The sequence below is a fragment of the Lissotriton vulgaris genome, chromosome 7 (genome assembly GCF_964263255.1).
Source record: "Lissotriton vulgaris chromosome 7, aLisVul1.2, whole genome shotgun sequence".
In the NCBI taxonomy this organism is placed as follows: domain Eukaryota; kingdom Metazoa; phylum Chordata; class Amphibia; order Caudata; family Salamandridae; genus Lissotriton; species Lissotriton vulgaris.
Window position 1 is genome coordinate 249788374 of NC_141695.1, and position 19744 is coordinate 249808117.

The 19744-nt window shown below is 47.3% G+C and overlaps 1 protein-coding gene across 1 annotated transcript in view; it reads right to left on the bottom strand.

The window, feature by feature from the left end:
• The window catches only part of LOC147701312 (putative methyltransferase DDB_G0268948), a 169438-nt gene extending 163071 nt beyond the window's left edge, over positions 1 to 6367 (bottom strand). The window contains exon 1 of the mRNA XM_086928623.1: positions 6257 to 6367. Within this exon, the coding sequence (XP_086784749.1) occupies positions 6257 to 6367 (111 nt within the window). The remainder of the gene's footprint in view (positions 1 to 6256) is intronic.
• Positions 6368 to 19744: the final 13377 nt, after the last annotated feature.

Genomic DNA, 19744 nt, shown 5'->3' on the forward strand with positions numbered 1-19744 from the left:
TGATAGCCAGAAACCTGTCCTAGGATGCTTGATTCCGGTCCAGGGAAGACATGGCTCGGCAGTTCAGCCTGGACTGTTCCCATGATGTACAGGGCCAAGACTGATTTACATATGGCCATGTCTGAACTGGGGTGGCTTGGTGAGCAAAATAACGATGGATTAAACCCAGATCTGTGACTGGGGTGAATGTTTTGCCATTGTGCCACATTCTGTCCATCATCTTGTTTGTTTTGCTGTTCACCCTAATTGGGAAGGGTATGCCCAGACGTGGGTCTCGAGCTCACTACGCCACTGGAGTCAAGCTATCCTGGCTGAAGACGGCTGATAGATAGAAAGCAGTCCTAGGATGCTTGATTCCGGTCTAGGGAAGACATGGCTTGGCAGATCTGGCTGGACTGTTCCCAGGGCCCAGACTGATTTGCATATGGCGATGTCTGAACTGGGGAGCTTGGTGAGCAAAATAATGATGGATTAAACCCATATCTGTGACTGGGGGTGAATGTTTTGCCATTGTTCAACATTCTGTCCATCATCTTGTGTGTTTTGCTGTTCACCCTATGTGGGAAGGGTATGCCCAGACATGGGTCCCGTGCTCACTACGCCACTGGAGTCAAGTTATCCTGGCTGAAGATGGCTGATAGCCGTAAACCGCCCCTATGATGCTAGATTCCGGTCCAGGGAAGACATGGCTTGGTAGTTCTGGCTGGACTGTTTCCATGAGACACAGGGCCAAGACTGATTTGCATATGACCATGTCTGAACTGGGATGGCTTGGTGAGCAAAATAACGATGGATTAAACCCAGATCTGTGACTGGGGGTGAATTTATTTCCATTGTGCAACATTCGGTCCATCACCTTGTGTGTTTTGCTGTTCACCCTATGTGGGAAGGGTATGCCGAGACGTGGGTCCGTGCTCACTGTGCCACTGGAGTCAAGCTATCCTGAATGAAGATGGCTAATAGACAGATACCTGTCCTAGGATGCTTGATTCCGGTCCAGAAAAGACATGGCTTGGCACTGAGTCTTTGGTCTTCTCTTGGAGCACAACCTGGAGCATTTACTTGTCGGCGACCTTGGGTTGATTATGACTGGGGACCCCAGAAAAAGAGTCAGAGTCTATCCTATGTGGAGTAGGGAGGTTGAGTTTCACAACTTCATCTGTCCAGTTGAACACCTACTCTAGTGTTTTGAAGAGGTGTGTCCGCGATTGGTAGGACCACATCAGTTAGGCCGGGGAGAGCAGGGAATATTGACCCTAGCTCCCATAAAAGACTGTCTGCACTGCTGAACTAACCTAGTGCAGTTCAGTAAGATCATTATGTGATGGAGGTATAGGTAAGGGGTTCCTTCAGCCTGGCTTGTTGTAGCATGACATATCTGTCTGGGACAGGCTCTCGGCAGTGGTTTCTGCAAAAGATCCCAATTTGCATGTTCAATTTTGAAGCAGGGACACATTGAATTGAGTGGAAGCCAGTCTGTCAACCATTTCGTAAGTAAGTCCTGCATGCCGCCTCCCTGACAGCCCTCGAGAAGTCCCAAGAAGGAGAGTTTATTCCTTCTGGCCCATCCCTACGCATACTCCACATGCATCTACAGGCCCTTCCTGTGTGTCCCTAGAGTGCATACTTTCTTTTGAAGAGTATTTACTTTGTCTTCGACCGTCAAGATTCTGGATTCCGATTCAGTAATGCGCTGCACCACATTATGGAGGTCCTGCCTGAGTAGCATGACATCTCGGCCCACCGCACCAATCTTGGCCTCCAACCAATCTCTAAATTGCGTGATGACTGCTAACAAGGCAGCATTATCTGGCATGGGTGCTGGCGGGTCCCCAGGGTTGGGTGCCTTGGCCATATTGCTGGTGTATTTATCTTTGCTTTGAGTGAGCGCTGGGCACTTTATCCTTGGTCATCCTTTAAGGATTTGAGGGAGAGCCTCTTTGCGTGTGCCCAGCTGCACATAATGGCGCTATACGGTAGATGAATCTGGCCAGACCAGACCAGTGGGAGGAGGGAGATAGTATTTGGGGGGCACTGCACACACAAGCTACACAAAAGGCTTAGCTCAGCCGCCTCTGCAGGTATCTCGTCTCACCCCTGTGCTCTAGCTCCATGAAGAGTGGATCCAGGACACATAGGATTACAGTCCCCACTCTCCGCCAGTTTGGGGATCCCCAACCTCAAAGTTCAGTGTGGATTGGCAACAGACAGGTTGCCCAGGACACATCTTTGTCACCGCAAGGAGCCTGTGTTGTGTAGGAGAGCCAGAGTTCATGAAAGCAGTGCAGGGCTGTTCAGTGAGCACAACATCCTAGCCGCCACAGCCCAAGTGATCTGTTCCAGTCTCCCAATAGTGCCAGTGTCTGCACCCAGAGTTGTGGAGATAAATTGATATATTCCTGAAGGGGTTAAATCTCTCATCATCTGAGATCACCCTCAACAGGCACCCCCTGAGTCACGCTGGGCACCACACTGCTTGACTTGGACCCTCTCACACCACCAGATTCACCCGGGACTCCACCCAGTCCCAGCAAAAAGAGGAGCTAGAGGGGAGGGGGGTGAGATAGAGGGCTCTCACCTGTGTCTCTGTCGTTTCTGGTCCAGCCACACCGATCAGCTCGTATTTGGCCCTGGGTCCCTCCGGTCAGGGACTGTGCATCGGCAAGACCAGCAGTAGGATTAGTGTGGGGACCCACCTCAGATGTCTACAGCGACACTGGCCCCAAGTTGGCTACACCACAGCCGAAATGGCTGCTGAGGTCTGAGTGTATGGCATCAATCAGGGCAAAGGCGGCCTGCAACTCCGGTCGAACTGCTCTCTGTTTATGACGGGCCACAGATCCCAACCATCAGGGGTCGCATAGCAGGCAAACTCCCAGCTGGAAAGTTGCGGTCGGGGTACCGCCTCAGCCATTCACTGCAGCACAGGTCCTGGGGTGACCACCCAGCGCCACAGCCTGATATGGTCACCGAGATCTAGGTGCGGGCGTCAATCACGGCAGTAGCAGCCCTCATCCCCAGTCCAGTCGCCCCAACACCATCAAAGGGTCGCCCCTCTCCACTGGGGATGGATGGCACAGCCGTAATCTCTTCTTGAACGTGTTGTGGGCTTTTCATGGCAGTGCGCTGCCCACTCTGATGCATCTTCCTCCCCGAGGCCAGGGATCTCTAGGCCTCAGTTTCGATGAAGGCTGCTTAACACGTTATAGCAGGTGACTTCAAAGCAGTCTCGGGTGGCAGCAGAGCAAGGCAAGGAGCTGTGCAGTTTCAGAGAGGTATATTAATGAGCTGATGCGCCAGTATTATTGACAGATTCTGCAGGGCTACGGGTACTCGCTAACGTGCATCCACCATGTTGAACTGCCAGGCCACGCCCCCCAGAATTTTAATAAATGCCAAAGGGTATAGTCAACGCCAGACCAAATTAGGGGCCCAATTATTAAAGAAAGTCTGTAAAGTGCACCCATGGTATATGTCTTTGCATTAAGTGCAGATATAAGTCTCACTCTGTCCCAAGCATGGAAGACAACACCAGGTCCATTTAGGCTTATATTGGCTTTTCTTTGTTTATATCTGCTCCTATTTATCCTTAGGCCCCCTTTACAGTTTTGTCCGGAGTTAGGATTTTTAGGCTGAGTCATGATTACAAGTGGTGAGACTGTAATACACCCAGCATTTTCTAGATAATGTAATACTGTGATGTTTGCCAATCATATCTTGGACGATCTGTCCTTCAGTAAAACCTTGAGAATATAGGTTTACATCCAGAAAAAAAGTTCAAAAGGACTAATTCATTAATTGTATGCCCCTTTCAATGTAGGTATATAAGTGATCACTGAACAACACTAGGGCCCAGTCCCACAAATACCATTGATATCAGTAATGCTGCATGCATTTGTACTGTCTGGGAAGAAAAGGCATCTCTTGATGGGACCTCTCCTGTGCTTAACAAATTCAATTGTATTACAACAGGAATTCCAGGAGAAAATCTTTAATCAATAAGTTTATTCGGAAACTACTCCTGTTAAACAAAAGCAATAACTTTTCATAATTTCTCATATTTGTCTTATGTTCTACTAACTTTTTGTTACCGCATTACATACTTTTACTACAACACAGTTTTAAAGGGGGTAATTTTTCAGAGTAATTGATACAAAGAAAATACATCTGTTTATCTGAACATTTGAAACATTTTTTAAACAGTTGTATAGTCTTTCAAACCAACAATGTTTACTCAAAAGCCCCCAACTTTTCGAGCATTGTAAAGTCTAAAACAAACTATTTCTGTATTTATATTTGCCCGTTTGATCAGGTTTGTTAGACCTGGCCCTTTTGCCGGGTTTATCCCCAAACTTTTTACTTTTTGCCTCCTATTTTTCGAACCCTAAGTTTGTTGTCTATAGGATTTTGGACACTTTACCACTCTGATCAATACTAAAGTGCCTATGCTCTCTGTGTAAATTGTGATGTGATTGGCTGTCCATGATTTGCATAGTTTGTTCACTGGTCAGTCCCTAGTAAAGTGCACGGTGTGTGCCAGAGCGTGTAAATCAAATGCTACTAGTGGGCTAGCAGCACTGGTTGAGTAGCCTTTCAAATGTAAATCAGACCAATCACTGTAGTGTCTGTTGTGAACTGCCATGTTCTCCCAGCAAATGCATCCACTTTCCAGGCCCAAGTATTCCATTTCTTTCATGCCAGGCACACCTATGGTAGGCCCAATGTACCCTCATGGGCAGGGTGAAGTGTATGTGAAAAGCTGGACATGTACTAGGGTGTGTGACATGTTCTGATAATGAAATACAAGGGACAAGGAGGCCGATGTAGGGGCAAGCATTGCCCCCCTTGCGGCAGCAAGGGTCAGGAGGAGTACATCAGCAACCTCTGAGTTGTGGTCGGAGCCATACTCAAACTGTTGCTACAGCAACAGAACCACCAACCATGACTTCAGCACCACCAGCCGGCACTGATGCGTTGCCAGGGAGCCGGAAACCAGGTAGAGACAGAGGACCACCTCCAGATCACGCCAAAGGAGGAAGGCGCCGCCCCTCCGTACCAGGCCAACAAGAGGAGACTTGTGCCTTTCACATCAGAGTCCTGAGGAGGGCTCGCAACCTGGTGGTGGTGCTCCGGATGCCCGCACCTGTAAAGCTGCTCGGAGGGCTTTACAGTCTATGTAAGTGAGGAGGCTGCACCACAGGGTTGTGAGCATCTGCCGGGTCATGATTCCACCCCCAGAGGACTCAAGGAGGTCACCCGGTCACCAGGGGTATTTTGTTTTCAAACCGCCCAGATTTTGCTTCTGGTGGAGTATTCTGGGGAGAGTCCTCAACGGAGGCCTCCCCAACTAGAATTGAAGAGAGAGGGCTAACTCATAACCCCGATGTAGGTGTGTATATACACTGCTCCTACATCCCTGTGAGTACAAGTACAGCCTAGGAGCCTACACTTCGGTGCGCTGTGATGATAGGCATAATGTGGCCGTAATGTTTCTCAGGACTTGGGCTACTCATAGGCACATGATTTACTGTATTATGATTTTTATGACCATTGCCTGTGGAAAAATGACATGTGTTTTTATGTGCATTTTGATGACCAGTGCCTAGCATCACCGTGATCAGTCTAATAATTTTATTTTCATACTGACAAGTGACTTATGACCTCAGGTGCCCCTTTATGACAAGTACCTAGTGGCAAAACGATTTATGTGAGTGGTGGTAGGAATGTGTTTTACCTATAATACAAAGTGACAATGGGTCTGATGTGTTTTTGTGTGCATCTTCATGACAACTGCCTAGTGGCGCTGTGATCTCTGTTATGTGGTCTAAAAGTGTTTTACATGCAATACAGTGATTGATGGTCTAAATGTGTTCTTAAGTGTATTTAATACAACTGCTATTTAGATATAACCTGCATGCAGTCTCTTTTGTGTTGTGCCTAGTGTGTCACTAGTGTGTGCATGTGTGTTGCTCAGATGCTTTACACATTGCCTCTGGGATAAGCCTGACTGCTCGGCCAAAGGAATCAAGGGGGTGAGCAGGGGTTATCTTGGGTGTGTAACTCCCTTACCCTGACTAGAGTGGTGGGTTCTGCCTGGCTAAGGCGTACGCCCTAGCGAACCAGAAACCCCATTTCTAACATTCAGGTGGATCTGACATTTCCCACAAGAAACACCCACAGGCAATGCACTGCACTTTTAATTCCTGCACATTTTAAACACACTGCTAAACAGTACATTTCTGTTTTGTCCTTCTACCTTCTTTTCCAAGTAGGAGAGGATGAGGTTGTGCACCTCCTTGGGTGCACGAATCATGTACTTCTGGTAAATTTCTGCATGTTCGTACCTTTCAAAGAACCGAAAAGCCATCTGGGGATCAAAAGGATAAAAACATGAATACAACAAAAAATGAAAATAACAAGCCTGTAAAGTGGAAGTTGAAAGGACATGGTGGTCCGTGGGTCTAAAACTATTGGCATTCACTCAATTGAACCATCAGAATACCGAACATAGTATGCTGTCATGCATGCATATTACTCAGCACTAGATCGGGCTCTACTAGAAGTGCACAAGGTACCTAAAAATTCAATTTATTTCTAGGAACAATAATAATAACATAATATAAAAATATAAGGGGGCACTTTCAAGTGTCAATAGACAATTGTTGTGTATAAAAGCATGTCATCAACAAGGTATCTCTCATACAGCAGGATGCTTAAGGGAAAGAAGGTTTGGTCAAATTATGCGATCCTGGCAAAATTTGAATATATTTCATTTTGCCCCGGTTTTCTCATTGTAAAACATAGGGGAATCCTTAGAAACAGGAGAACCCTAAAAGTTGGTGCTATTCAAAACAGTTAATATATTTCAAAATGATTGCAGTCACTACTAGAAAAGGGTAACATGGCAATATATAAACCCATCAGAGACTTCTGAACATCATTTAGGGTCCGATTATGATGATGGTGAGACCGCCACTGACAGAATGTCGATGGTGGTCCCACCTCCATCGCAATAACTTTTTCCACCTACCAACGAGGCGTAATGTCTACAATGGTGGTGGTGCCTGTCAGGTACCGCCGTAGGGATTACAATAATCTTTTCTGCCAGCCCTTTCATGGAGATGAACCCACCATGAAAAGGCAGGTGGAAAGGGACACTGGGGACCTGTAGCGGGCCCACCTTACCCCCATGGCTCAGTTTTGGGTTGTGCCCCCCCTACATATCCCTGCACCATGTGGGAGGCACCGCATGGTGACTGCCATGTAGTGCAGGGATATGTTTCAGGCATATTTTATGCACTGCAGCAGCTGCTGCAGCCTGCAGCACCACGGTACATAAAACAAACTTTGTGACTAAGCATGGGCGGATTTCGCGGATCCACGATCCGCGAATTTGCGGATGCGCGGATTCGCGGATCCTCAAAATCCACGAATTTGCGGATTTTACGGATTTTGATTGCGCTCGTGAAAGTCAATGATACAAAGGCCTCTATCCAGCATCACAGCTGATTTTCGACGGTAGATTTGGAAAGAAGGCAGGCACACCTGCCCAGCCTCGACGACGCTCACTATTGTTTTTGGGCTGATGAATGAGTCACTGAATTTGAGCTTCAACTAGTTCCAGCGACCATGTGTGTGTTACTATGCAATCGCCCCGAAGGGCGCAGGGGTCCCTTGAGTGAGCTGAGCTGTCCATCATAGTGGGTAAATGGCAGGAAGATGGTGCACACCGCGAGTGTGTGAGCGGGACCAAACGTGCGGGGCTTCCATGCGAGTTCACAATCATGCCTCTTGTGTGTATAAAAGGTCAGAGACCAATCAGAACAGCAGATCAAGAGAAAGAAGCTCCTGGTCACAGGAACAGCATGAGGATTGCGCTCGTGAAAGTCAAGGATACAAAGGCCTCTATCCAGCATCACAGCAATCATCCTGTAACTATTTTAGGATGGCGCCGGCAAGCTGCCAGCGCCATCCTAAAATAGTTACAACTTCAAGCTTGAAGGCTTGAACTTTTGCCCCCCAAATCCGCCGCTCGCGGATTATTGGATTTTCGGTAAATTCGCGGGAGTTCGCGGATTGTGGATTTACCGAAAATCCGCGAAATCCGCGAGCGGAATGGATTTTTCGCTCACGCTTAATTGTGACCTCTTTGGTGGCGGTTGCATCCTTATTCGGACTGTGTGACCACCAACTTGTAGTCAAGCAATCCCTTTTTCAAATGGATTGGCAGTCCGACCGCCATCCTAATTAGGCCCTTAGTTTTGTTTTGTAATTTGAGATTCCATTGGTTAACAGTACCGTACTTACAACTTTGTCAAAGCAAAAAACAGCTATGCACAAATAATTTATCGTTTTACCTCAGATAATTAAAGTGACCTTTGTTATTCTTATTTCATTCACTTGTGTTTTTTATGCATACACTTTTTTAGTTGGTGTATTGAATGAACTGCACTAGCAGATATATACACAATACTAATGTATCCATTTTTAGAGTCTGTTATTCTCTAAGATGTAATATTCATCCAATATTTGTAATCATTCTCTCTGCATTTTGAAGAAATAACGGCCCCTAACGGATGTATGATGTTACAACGCATGCTTTTACCACGCATGCTGTTACAACGCAGGTTTTACTACGCATACCATTACAACGCATTACACTTCGGTGTGCTGGATAGTGAATAGTTTAATTTACTATTCTAACTCCAGTCCCATGGTCACTAGGGAAGGTGTTGGATAGTAAATTAAATGTATTCCTTATCCTAGAGCGCCCCCCAGTGTAATGCGTTGTAATGTTATGCGTAGTAAACCTGCGTTGTAACAGCACTGCATGGTAAAATTTGCATTGTAAAGGATGTTCCCCGCCCCTAACACATATTAAAACATTTCCTTAAAGATATTTAGCTCACAAAGGTAACTTTCAATTCTGAATAATTTATATGTGTAATTTACTCTTACACTTTTCAATAACTTTACAGATGTTGTCAAATGCTTAAAAGAAACAATAGTAAGTTCAGCACCACAGATGACCAACCAATGGTATTGCAACATCCTCCCATAGACAATAATGAGGTAGGGACTTGAAAGAAAACCACATAGCAAAAATATATAAATGTGAATAAATTATTTAAATAGTTAAAAATATGAAAAAATATAAATGAATGCTCTCCCCTTGTAACACCTCCTTGTGACCCAGGTAGGTGTTTGAGGCCCTCCTCCAGCTGCAAGCTTCTGCCTGCACCTCATCCCTGGTGGTCTAGTGGAAGAGCCTGCTCTTCTGCTATTCCGATGAGTGTATGTCAGCCTCTTCACTTTTGCTTTTCTCTTTTGCCTTTCTCTCTTCTGCCTATTTTCTACTTTGCCTTTTTCTCTTTTTCCCCACCGCTGTTGCCCCCGTGTCCCCTCCCCCAAAGCAGGTTCCCGCTCCCACCTCCCAGCTGTTCACCCTCCCCCGACCCCTATTAACGGTGGCCGCTGCATGCCAAGGAGAGCAAGGACTCTGACCTGCTGGTCAGAATTACATCTCTCCCCTCGCGCTGATCCACCGTCATGGCACTGCCCTTAGTGCCTTCTTGTGAGCCAGTTGGGTGTTGAATGAATATATGAATGAAAGAAAAAACATTTATAAAGCGCATGGCTACCCAGGAGCATCACAGAGCTCGGACCAACACGTGAGAGGCAAAAAGAACTAAGGAACAGATAGGTATTCAGTTGTTTACGGAAAGCAAGATGAATGGGAACTATGCGAAGATATAGTGGCAGAGAGTTCCAGAGTTTAGCAGTTTTATAAGAGAAGAGCCGTCCACCACTTCTGGTCTTATTGAGACCTCGGCCAGATGCAGTTCATCTGACTAACTTTCCTATTAGCTTTGTAGGGATGGATCATGGCTGAGTTGATAAGAGGATCATTCCCCTGCATGAATTTCTACACTAGGTGCAGGGCCTTAAATCTAATACGTTCCTGCACTTGGAGCCAATGAAGGGAGATGAGTGCCGGTTTCGCCGATTGTCTGTTGGTAGCCTCAGTCAGAAGTCTGGCAGCGCTGTTTTAAACAGACTGTAGTTTGAAAACCACTGTGGTGGGGGCACCCAGGTATAGTGCATTACCATCGTCCAGTATGGAAAGTATAAGTGATTGGACCAGTAATTTTTTTGCATAAAAGTCGAGGAGAGGGAGGACTGTGCAGGCCATTCTAAACAGGCCAAAGCAGATGGCTGCCATATTCCTGGCCTGTACCCTAAAGTTCAGATCCTGGTCCAAACAGATGCACAGGCTTTTGATTTCTGACTTAGGGACCGGAGGAGGACCCATACAAACTGGCCACATCGAAATGGATTTAAAGCTAAGGGGGTTGCCCAATATCATGAGCTCAGTTTTTGCGCCATTAAGCTTGAGCTGAGACGCATCCATCCAGTTTGAAACGACCTACAGACTAGGCCCTCCTCTACCTTCAGGCTCCTGCCTGCACCTCATCCGTGGTGGTCTAGTGGAGGAGGCTGCTCTTCTGCTAGTCTGCTCAGTGGGTGTGAATCTTTTCTGCTTTGCCTTTCACTTCTGCCTTTTTCCCCCGTTATCTTTTTCTATTTTTTCTCCTTCTTCTGTTGCCTTTTTTCCTGCAGCTGCTGCCCAAAAGCCCCACCCCTAGCATGTTCCCACTCCTACCACCTGCCTCCCAGCTGCTCACCCTTCCCCCGACCCCAACTCAATGGTGACAGCTGCACACTAGGAAGTGCATAACCTCTAACCTCCTGATCAGACTAACTGCTCCCCCCTCATGCAGCTCCACCGTTAAGGCACTGCCCTTAGCGAATTCTTGTCACCCAGGTATGTGTTCAAGGCCCTTCTCCGCCCACAGGCACCTGCCTGTACCTCATCCCTGGTGGTCTAGTGGAAGAGCCTGTTCTTCCGATAGTCTGCTTGGTGGGTGTCAGCCTTTTTCTATTTTACCGTTTTTGTTTTGCCTTTCTCTTCTGCCTATTTATCTTCTTCTTTTTTTCTCCTTTGCCTTTTTCTCTTTTTGAAGTCTGTTAGACTTGGCATCCCTTTGCATGTTTCTCCTTGGTTTTTGCATTCTGACCTCCCAGCTTTGACTCTGTTTTTGCTGGTGTAATGATTCTGCGCACTTTCTTCACTGCTGATCAGTGGTAAAGTGCAAGTGCTCCTGTTGTAAAATGTGTTAAGGCTTGGTATTTCCATGATTGGCTTATTTAATTTATGTGTCAGTCCCTAGTAAAGTGCACTGCAAGTGCTAGGGGCTATCAATCAAATGCTGTTGGTGGAGTGCAGCACTGGATTGTGACACCCACGCAAACAGCCCGTAAAGAGTAACTCTGGCCTGCCATAGCAGAGCCTGAGTGCAGCCTGGGGCTGCGATGTGGACTTGGCAAGTGCACACACTTGCCAGTCCCTAAACCTTCCCTTTTCTACATGTGAGTCGCTGCTAAGGTAGGCCCAAGGTATCCCCACGGGCAGGGTGCATTGTATGTGAAAGGTAGGACATAACCTGGTGTGTGTGGCATGTCCATAACGTGAATTACAGCCTACTTCATTTTTCACTATTGCAAGGCTACCGATTCCCCTTAAGCCAGAGTGGGCAGTTTGATTATAACATCCTATAATCCTAACTGATTCAGGCAACATGGTAGAAATTCGAGTTTAGTATGCCTGAACTCAGAATGATAAAATGCATCTTTTATTGAAGATGGATTTACCATTCTGTGTTTGAAAATACCACTTTTAGAAAGTAGGTATCTTCTTGTCTACCCATCCAGCCTACCTCTGCGAGGTTGTGTATTGTCTGTCTGGTTTGTGAGTGACAGTGGATTGGGGAGACTTCAGGAGACAGGGTGAGTCAGCACAGGGTTGAATAGACCTATCTGCACATTGATGGACGGGAGGAGTAGCACCTGGGTCTAAATAGGGCTGCACCTGCCTCCCACAATGCTGGCTCCACCTCCTGTGGTGCGTCTGTTGTCCCTGGCCTACACTGTCAAAGGAAAAGCAGGAGTCTTGTAAACAAAGTGCTCCAAGACTGACCAAATCTGGTTTGGACTAGGGACAGAACCCTCTGCCTTCAGAGGACAAAGGAATTGCTGGTATAAATATTGGGGCCCAAACCCTAAGACTTTAGAACTCACTGGAATCAAGGAACGTACCAAGAAGAAGAGCTGGAAGACCTGCCAGATGGAGTACTGCCCCTTTGCTGTGTTGTTGCTTTGTTGGGTTGGCCTGTAGCTGCTGCTTATGCCTGACTGGACCAAATGTTCTCTACTTGTGCTGAGTATCTCCAAGGGCCTGAAACTGAGCTGGTCTCCTGTTGAGAAGTCTCAGGGACTGCAAAGACTTCACCAACCTCTGGGTACCTCTCCTGGAACCGCTGTTTCAGTTGCCACAGAGAAGAGGGAACCGCAACCGACTCTGGCCTTGTGTCTGGAAGGCACCACAGGTCGCACCATCTCGCCCTGCACCACAAGCTTTGGTCTCACCCACACCTTCTGCACGATCGCCACCAAGCTTCAGCCTGCACCGCATCGAGAGGACACAACAGCCATCACCACCTAGCTTCATTTCGCTGGCCTGGTCTCACCAACACGATCACTGCTGGCTCGACACCCGTGACCGCCACGTCATGCACAGCTGTCCAGCTATGCCAGCACCAATTCCCACCAACCGGCTCTGTTGCAACCTGCCAGCACCACATCGGGCCCCTTCTCGCCCTGCACCACAAGCCTTGGTCTCACTGACGCCGTCTGCCCGAGCGTAACCGAGCCACTGCCTGCACTGCATCGAGAAGACCCCACGCCCTGCACCGAAATCTCTTTGCACCATAATCACGACGGAAGCCACGACCGGCTCTGTCACCTGCACCACGACCTGCCAGCACCGCATTGAGCACTGTCTCGGCATGCACCCCAAACCTTGGTCTCACCGATGCTGTCTGGATGATCATCACCGAGCCGCTGCTTGTACTGCATCGAGAAGACCCCATGCCCTGCACCGAATTCTCTTTGCAACATAATCGCAATGGACGCCGCGACCGGCTCTGTCACCTTCACCACAACCTGCCAGCACCGCATTGAACACCGTCTTGGAATGCACCGCAAACCTTGGTCTCACCGATGTTGTCTGGATGATCATCACCGAGCCACTGCTAGCACTGCATCGAGAAGACATCGCACCTTGCACCGCTTCAACTTTGCATCGCAACCGCAACGGATGCCAAGACCGGCTCACAATCCCTTGTGAGCCACACTAAGAAATGTACTCTTAATGAGTCTGTTCACGCTATTGCTGGCCCCTACCGACCCAGTCAGCTTGAACTGCGAGACTTTGTTGTTTTCAGCATCGCGGTAGGCTGGTATGAACTGTGTTTTCAACATATTTTTGCAATTTAAAGACATCTTGAGAATGAACTATTATAGTACTGTATTGTGGATTTTTATCGTATTTGGTCTTGTTTTAAGTATATAACAATATTGGCTATTTTTCAAAATTGGTGTGGTGTAGAGACCCCCATTTCTAACTGAGTCTTTTTCTGATGCCTTTTTTCCTACGGCTTCTGCCACGTGGCCCTTTAACCTAGTGTGTTCCCGCTGCTGCCTTCCAACCAAGCAGCTCACCCTCCCAGACCCTCACTTAATTGTGGACGCTGTATGGCTGTGCTACTAGTGTGCTGGTGGGGGTCCCCTGACCCCCCACCACTCTGACCCCAGCACTCTCCACACACTCAGCACTGGATGCAACAACAACTGCCAGCTCTTGATGTGAGTAAAACCCATGACCTGATCTCCTGCCAACACTGCGACTGCAGCTTCACCCACCTTCAGACCCAGGCAGCCACTTCCAACCCACCGAACACCAATGAACACATGCCTATGACCTGCATCTTCCTCAACGTATGCTCCATGCACTGACACACAGTAGAAATGTGGGACCTCCCTAACAGTAACTCGCCCAATGTTGCATTCCTCACAGAGACCTGGACCCATGCCAGCTCTGCTCCAGACATCTCAACTGCCATCTCAGGCGGATATTACATCCTGAGGAAAGACCGCTCCAACAGCCCCTGGAGAAGGCCTCGCTATTATGCACAAAAGGTCCCTCTGACTAACAACCACCAACTCGGATGGTGCTTCGCCCCTCATGGAACACATCCACTTACAGATCCAGCCCATACTTAGAATGACGATCCGCAGAACACCTGCCTACAGACCTCCCGGACCCTGCTTGCCTTTCAGTAACGTCATCACAGACTAAATCGCTCCCCTAGCTTCCATAGACTAGATACTGCTCAGAGACCTGAACTTCCACCTAGACCACCTCAGTGATCCCAACACCCCGCCTTCCTGGAGAACCTCACCAACATAGGACTATAGCAACTTGTCTTCACCCCAACATGACAGGAAACGCACTCAACCCCATCTTCGCCAGAGGAAACAACATTAGCTTCAGCCACACCGCAAAATAACTCTGGACAGACTACCACTGCATCCATTTCTCCTTCTCAAAACCCACCGCCCGCAAGAGCATGCCCTGATTCCCATGCACAAACTAGAACAAAGTCTCCAAAAAACACCTCACCTCCGCCCTCAGCTGCACTCTTCCCCCTACTAGAATAGAACCCGCAGACCCTAAGACTTTAGAACTCACTAGAATCAAGGAATCTGACACAGCAGTAAGCAACTTCCACCAATGGATCACCAAATGCGCAACCTTCCAGAACACCACCAGACTACACAACACGAAAGCGAGTTGGTTCACCACAGACCTCCGAGAATTCAACTGCTCTAGCTGATGATTGGAGAAAACAGCAAAACCCCAGAAGCATGCTCTGCCTACAAATCCACCACCATGGCACACCACCAACCTCCTGTAAGTAAATCCACAAAGAGAAACTTCATCCAAGACAGAATCCTCTCTAACTACCACAACTCCAAGGAACTCTTTGCCATCATACAATAATGCAGTAAACCCAACAGCCAAACAACCAACGTCTCTCCAGCCCAAGACCTCTACAGCATATTCAGCTCCTTCAAGATCAAGATGTTATATGACAACTTCAATGATAAGACCTCAGCACTGCCCCAACACCCCACCCCCAGTGACACCATCCAACAGACCCTCCTCACCTGGACCCTCTCACCATAGAAGACATCACAAAGACACTGAAAAGCATTCACTCCTGAGCACCTACTGACCCCTGCCTGCTGCACATCTTTCACAAGTCTGCCACCCCCATCGAACGGAAATACACCAAACTATACACTGCTCCCTCAAGACCACCACATTCTCTGCTGACTGGAAATGCTCCAAAATACCCTCCTCAAGAAGCCCTCTGCAGACCCAACGGATCTCTGAAACCCTCTGAAGGCCCATCTCACTACTCCCTTTCATCGCCAAATTAATCTAGAAAGTCTTGAACACCCATCGAGCATACTTCATCGAAACCTTCAACATCCTCGACACCTCTTAATCTGGATTCCACAGCAACCACAGCTTAAAGACTGCCCTCATAGCCACCACCGACAAAATCTACACCCTCCTGAACCAAGCCACACAGCAGACCTCATCCTCCTGAACCTTTCAGCAGCCTTCAACACGATCTCCCAGACTCCATGAGGCTGGCATTCAGGAAACAGCCTTAAACTGGATTCAATCTTTCCTCTCAGGCAGAACATAAAGAATAAGCCTCCCGACCTTCCTCTTTAAACCAACAGAGATCAGATGGAGAGTACCCTAAGGATTCTCCCTCAGATCCATGCTCTACAATGTCTACATGCCCCCTTGCAACTATCACCAGAAAACACAGACTCAACATAGTTTCATACGCTGACGACACCCAGCTCATTCTCTCCGTCACCAAGGAACTTGATATCACATTAATACATTTAAGGCACCCCTAAGGTAGGTCAAGGTACACCTGTGGGCAGGGTGCAGTGTATGTGAAAGGTAGGATGTGTGCTATTGTTTTACACATCCTGATAGTGAAATACTGACAATTTTACTGTTGCAGGGAGGATAGAACTGGTTTATACTGAGCCAAAGAGACTTTCTGCTAAGACTTCAAATGGAAAAGTAGTATAAATATTGAGGCACTTACCCCAAAACCTGCCAAGAAGCAGAGCTGGCGAAGCTGTCAAAAGGAACTAACAGTCTACTGTGTGTTTGGCTGCTTCTGCCTTATGCAGTGGAAGTCTCAGAGTGGCTATCTCTGTTAGTATTCACTAAGAAGAAGGATGGTAAACTTTGATTTAATGTTGATCTCAGGTCACTGAATCAAAACATAGTTGTAGACAGTTTCCTCTTGTCTAACATATACGAGATGGATAAAGCCAAGTACTTCTCCAAATTGAATTTGAGTTCAGATTACCATCAAGTTATGTTGTATCCGTATTCAAGGGAATTAACTACCTTTCTTACAATGGAGAGGGCTTTACTATTCAAAAGGCTTTCTTTTGGCCGCTAGTGTATTCCAGTGCATGATGCATAGTATACTTAAGGGGGTAAAAACATTTATTACTTCCAAGATGATATCCTTATAACAGGCAAAGATGAAACACAGCACAGCAATACTTTGGCAGAGGTTTTGGAGATTTTAGATAGAGCAGGTCTGACCTTAAGGAAGGATAAATGCAAGTTTATAACTATCTCGGAAAAGGGTGTTCAGCCGAAGGAAGACTTATTGAAAGCTATTAAGCTAGCCACCACTTCCACTACTAAAGATCAACTCAGATCCTTTATGGGTTTGGTTGAGTAATATTCAGCGTTTATTCGTAATTTTGCACTCAAAACTGAGGCTCTGAGAGAATTACGGTGAAAGGGTGATCCATTTGATTGGAGTATGGCACAAGTAAAAGCATTTCAAACGATTAAGGATGATATAGTAAATGCTGATATTCTCACTCCTTTTGAACCTGGTAAGGTCACTTTTATTACTGTTGACGCTAGTGCCCATGGCATTGGTGCTATTTTATCATAAATAAAAAATGGTGTAGAGAAGACTGTGGCATTTGTGTCAAACACACTTAATAAATCCAATTGTACTTATGCTGTCATAAAAAGAGAGGCCTTAGCTGCGGCATGGGGAGCCCAGTATTTTTATACCTATTTGTGGGGTGCACATTTTATTTTAAAAACTAACCACAAACCCCTTATCAGAATTTTGAGACCTGGTGGGGCAAGTAAAGTCTCTTTGCGTTTAATGAGGTTTGATGCCAGACTGCAAGAGTACATATACAAACTTGAGTATATTTCTGGACAGAAAAATGCCCAGACGGATTGTTTAGATTACAGCTTGCTGAGGATGGGAGTGAAGAGAACGAGGTGGAAAACACATGTGTTGTGGTTAGTGTATGATGTGTGTGAAAACGAGTGAATCTTTGACCAAGGATGAGTGGCATGAAGCAGTCAAGAACGATGATGATTACAAAGAGCTAATTAATCCCATCAGATTAGGTTGGAGGCGTGAAGGTAAACTCAAACCAGCTTTGAAAAATGTAGTCAAACTGCAAGAGGAGCTCAGTATTGGCATCACGGATGACCTAGGGCCCCTTTAGGATGGCAGGCGGATCGCTCCCGCCGGGTCGGCGGTAGCCACCGCCTGCCTGGCTGGGGCGATCCACTCGCCATCCGTGCCAGAATGACCCCCGCCACATTATTATTGCTAAGGGGGGTCCGTAGCGGACGGAAAGACCGTCCGCCGCTTTTCTGCCCGGTTCGCCTTGCGACCGGGCGGAAAAGGGTTCTATATGGTGGCGGTGTCTATTAGACACTGCCAGCCATATTAGAATCGTCATTTTACAATGCCTTTCCGTGGCGGCAATGACGCCACAGAAAGGCAAGCAGAGTCTGCTTAGGGGGCCGGTTGCGGGCCCCCAGGGACTCTGGGGGGGCTAGGGGTGCACATGGGGATACCTATGGTACCCCCAAGTAGTTCCATGCACCGCAGTGCCTGCCATGTTGTGCATTGAAGTGCACAGCATGCATTCCTGGCATTGTGGCGGGCGGTGCTGAGTGCACCTCCCGCCACAATGTCAGGAATGGTGGATGCGCCCGCCACTGGTAAGGGCGCATCCTAATTGCAGGCAAGGGACCCCCGACCTTATGGCGGGCGGTCCCTTTCTACGATGGGATGGCGGGTTTACAAAGTCCACCCGTCATCCTAATGGGCCCCTTTGTCTTTGGGGGGTGAAAGGTTTGTACCTCCTGGAGCACTCAGAAAAAAGTTGTTTCTTATGATACATGAAGGTCCCCTCGGACAAACCATTACAAAGTAGCATCTAAAAGACAGTTTGTGGTGGACAGGATTGGATGAAGATGTCAGATTGAGGGTAGAAACTTGTAGTTTGTTCAAAGAGAGCGAGAAGAGAATCAAAATGGGTTCACAAGGTATGGGTTCTATTTCTGGAGATTTAAGTGGGGCAGCATGAAAGAAAGTGTGTATGGATTTCATTGGCCCCATGCATTTTCTACCTGAGGACCTGGTGGATGTCTGTTCATGTTGGGTCATTGTAGAATTTCTAAGATACATTACCACTGGTACAGTAATCAAGAATGTAGACGTTATATTTAAGAGAGAAGGGTTATGGTAACTCATAACGGCACCCAACTTATTTCACACGTCATGCAGAGTTTTTTAAAGGGTAAACGCATAAGGCAGCTATACACTAATCAACGTCATTATACAAACCACAGGGAAATGGCATGGTGGAACACATGAACAGAGTCATTAAAGGCACCATCCAAAAGGCCGTTCAAGGAAATCAAGATGTTCAGAGGAGTGTGGATAACATGGTTTGGCCTTACAATACTGCCATTTATAGCGTCACCCATGACATACCGTTTAAGAGGATGAGGAAAAGGGTTCCAAAGACTAAACTCACTCCTCAGTGGATACTTGCAAGAGAGGTGTGTGTCAAGAAAGACTACTTAGCGAAAAGGAGGTAGCATAGGTCCAAACGATTTGGTCAAGGTCAAGTTGTGCAACAAAAACAAGGGAGTGAATACATTTTCTGCACCTGTTGAAGTGAGAGAAATGCATAAATGGCATGTTGTTTTGGTGAATGGACAAAAGTGGAACAAGAGGAGAGTAGCCTTGTATTGCAAACAAAGTGATACTTGTGTGGCTGTGAATACGAATGCATCCACTTGTATTGCGTGCCTGGTTTTGTGGGTGTTGTGAGTGACAGGGGCTGGGGGATTCCAGAAGACAGGGTGAGTCAGCAAAAGGCTGAATAGACCTATCTGAATGTAGATGGGTGGGTGAGAGGAGTAGCACCTGGGTCTAAATAGGGTTATGCCTGCCTTCCACATAGCATTCTCCTCCTCCTGTGGTGTGTCTGATGACCCTGGCCCACACTGCCAAAGGAAAGCAGGAGTCATGTGAACAAAGTGCTCCAGGACTGCACAGAACTGGTTTGGACTGGGTACAGGTCCCTCTGCCTGGAACAACAAGACAAATGTCTGCCAAGGAGAAGTACCAGGGAAGCTGTAGGATTTGGACTGCCCCCCTGCCAGTGTGTGGGTTGCTGAGTTGGCCTACAGTGGTTTCTTCAGTGCCAAGGAGAGGAGAAGGAACTTTCCAAGGACTTTCATCATCTTGCAGAATATTACTCCAAGGGCATGATTTGAGCTTGCCTCCAGACCGAAGTCTCAGGGATACCAGACTTCACCCCTTCTGTTTGCCTGCATCTGGAACTTGCTGTTCTAGCTGCTACAGAAAGAATCCTGCAACATTGACGCCGA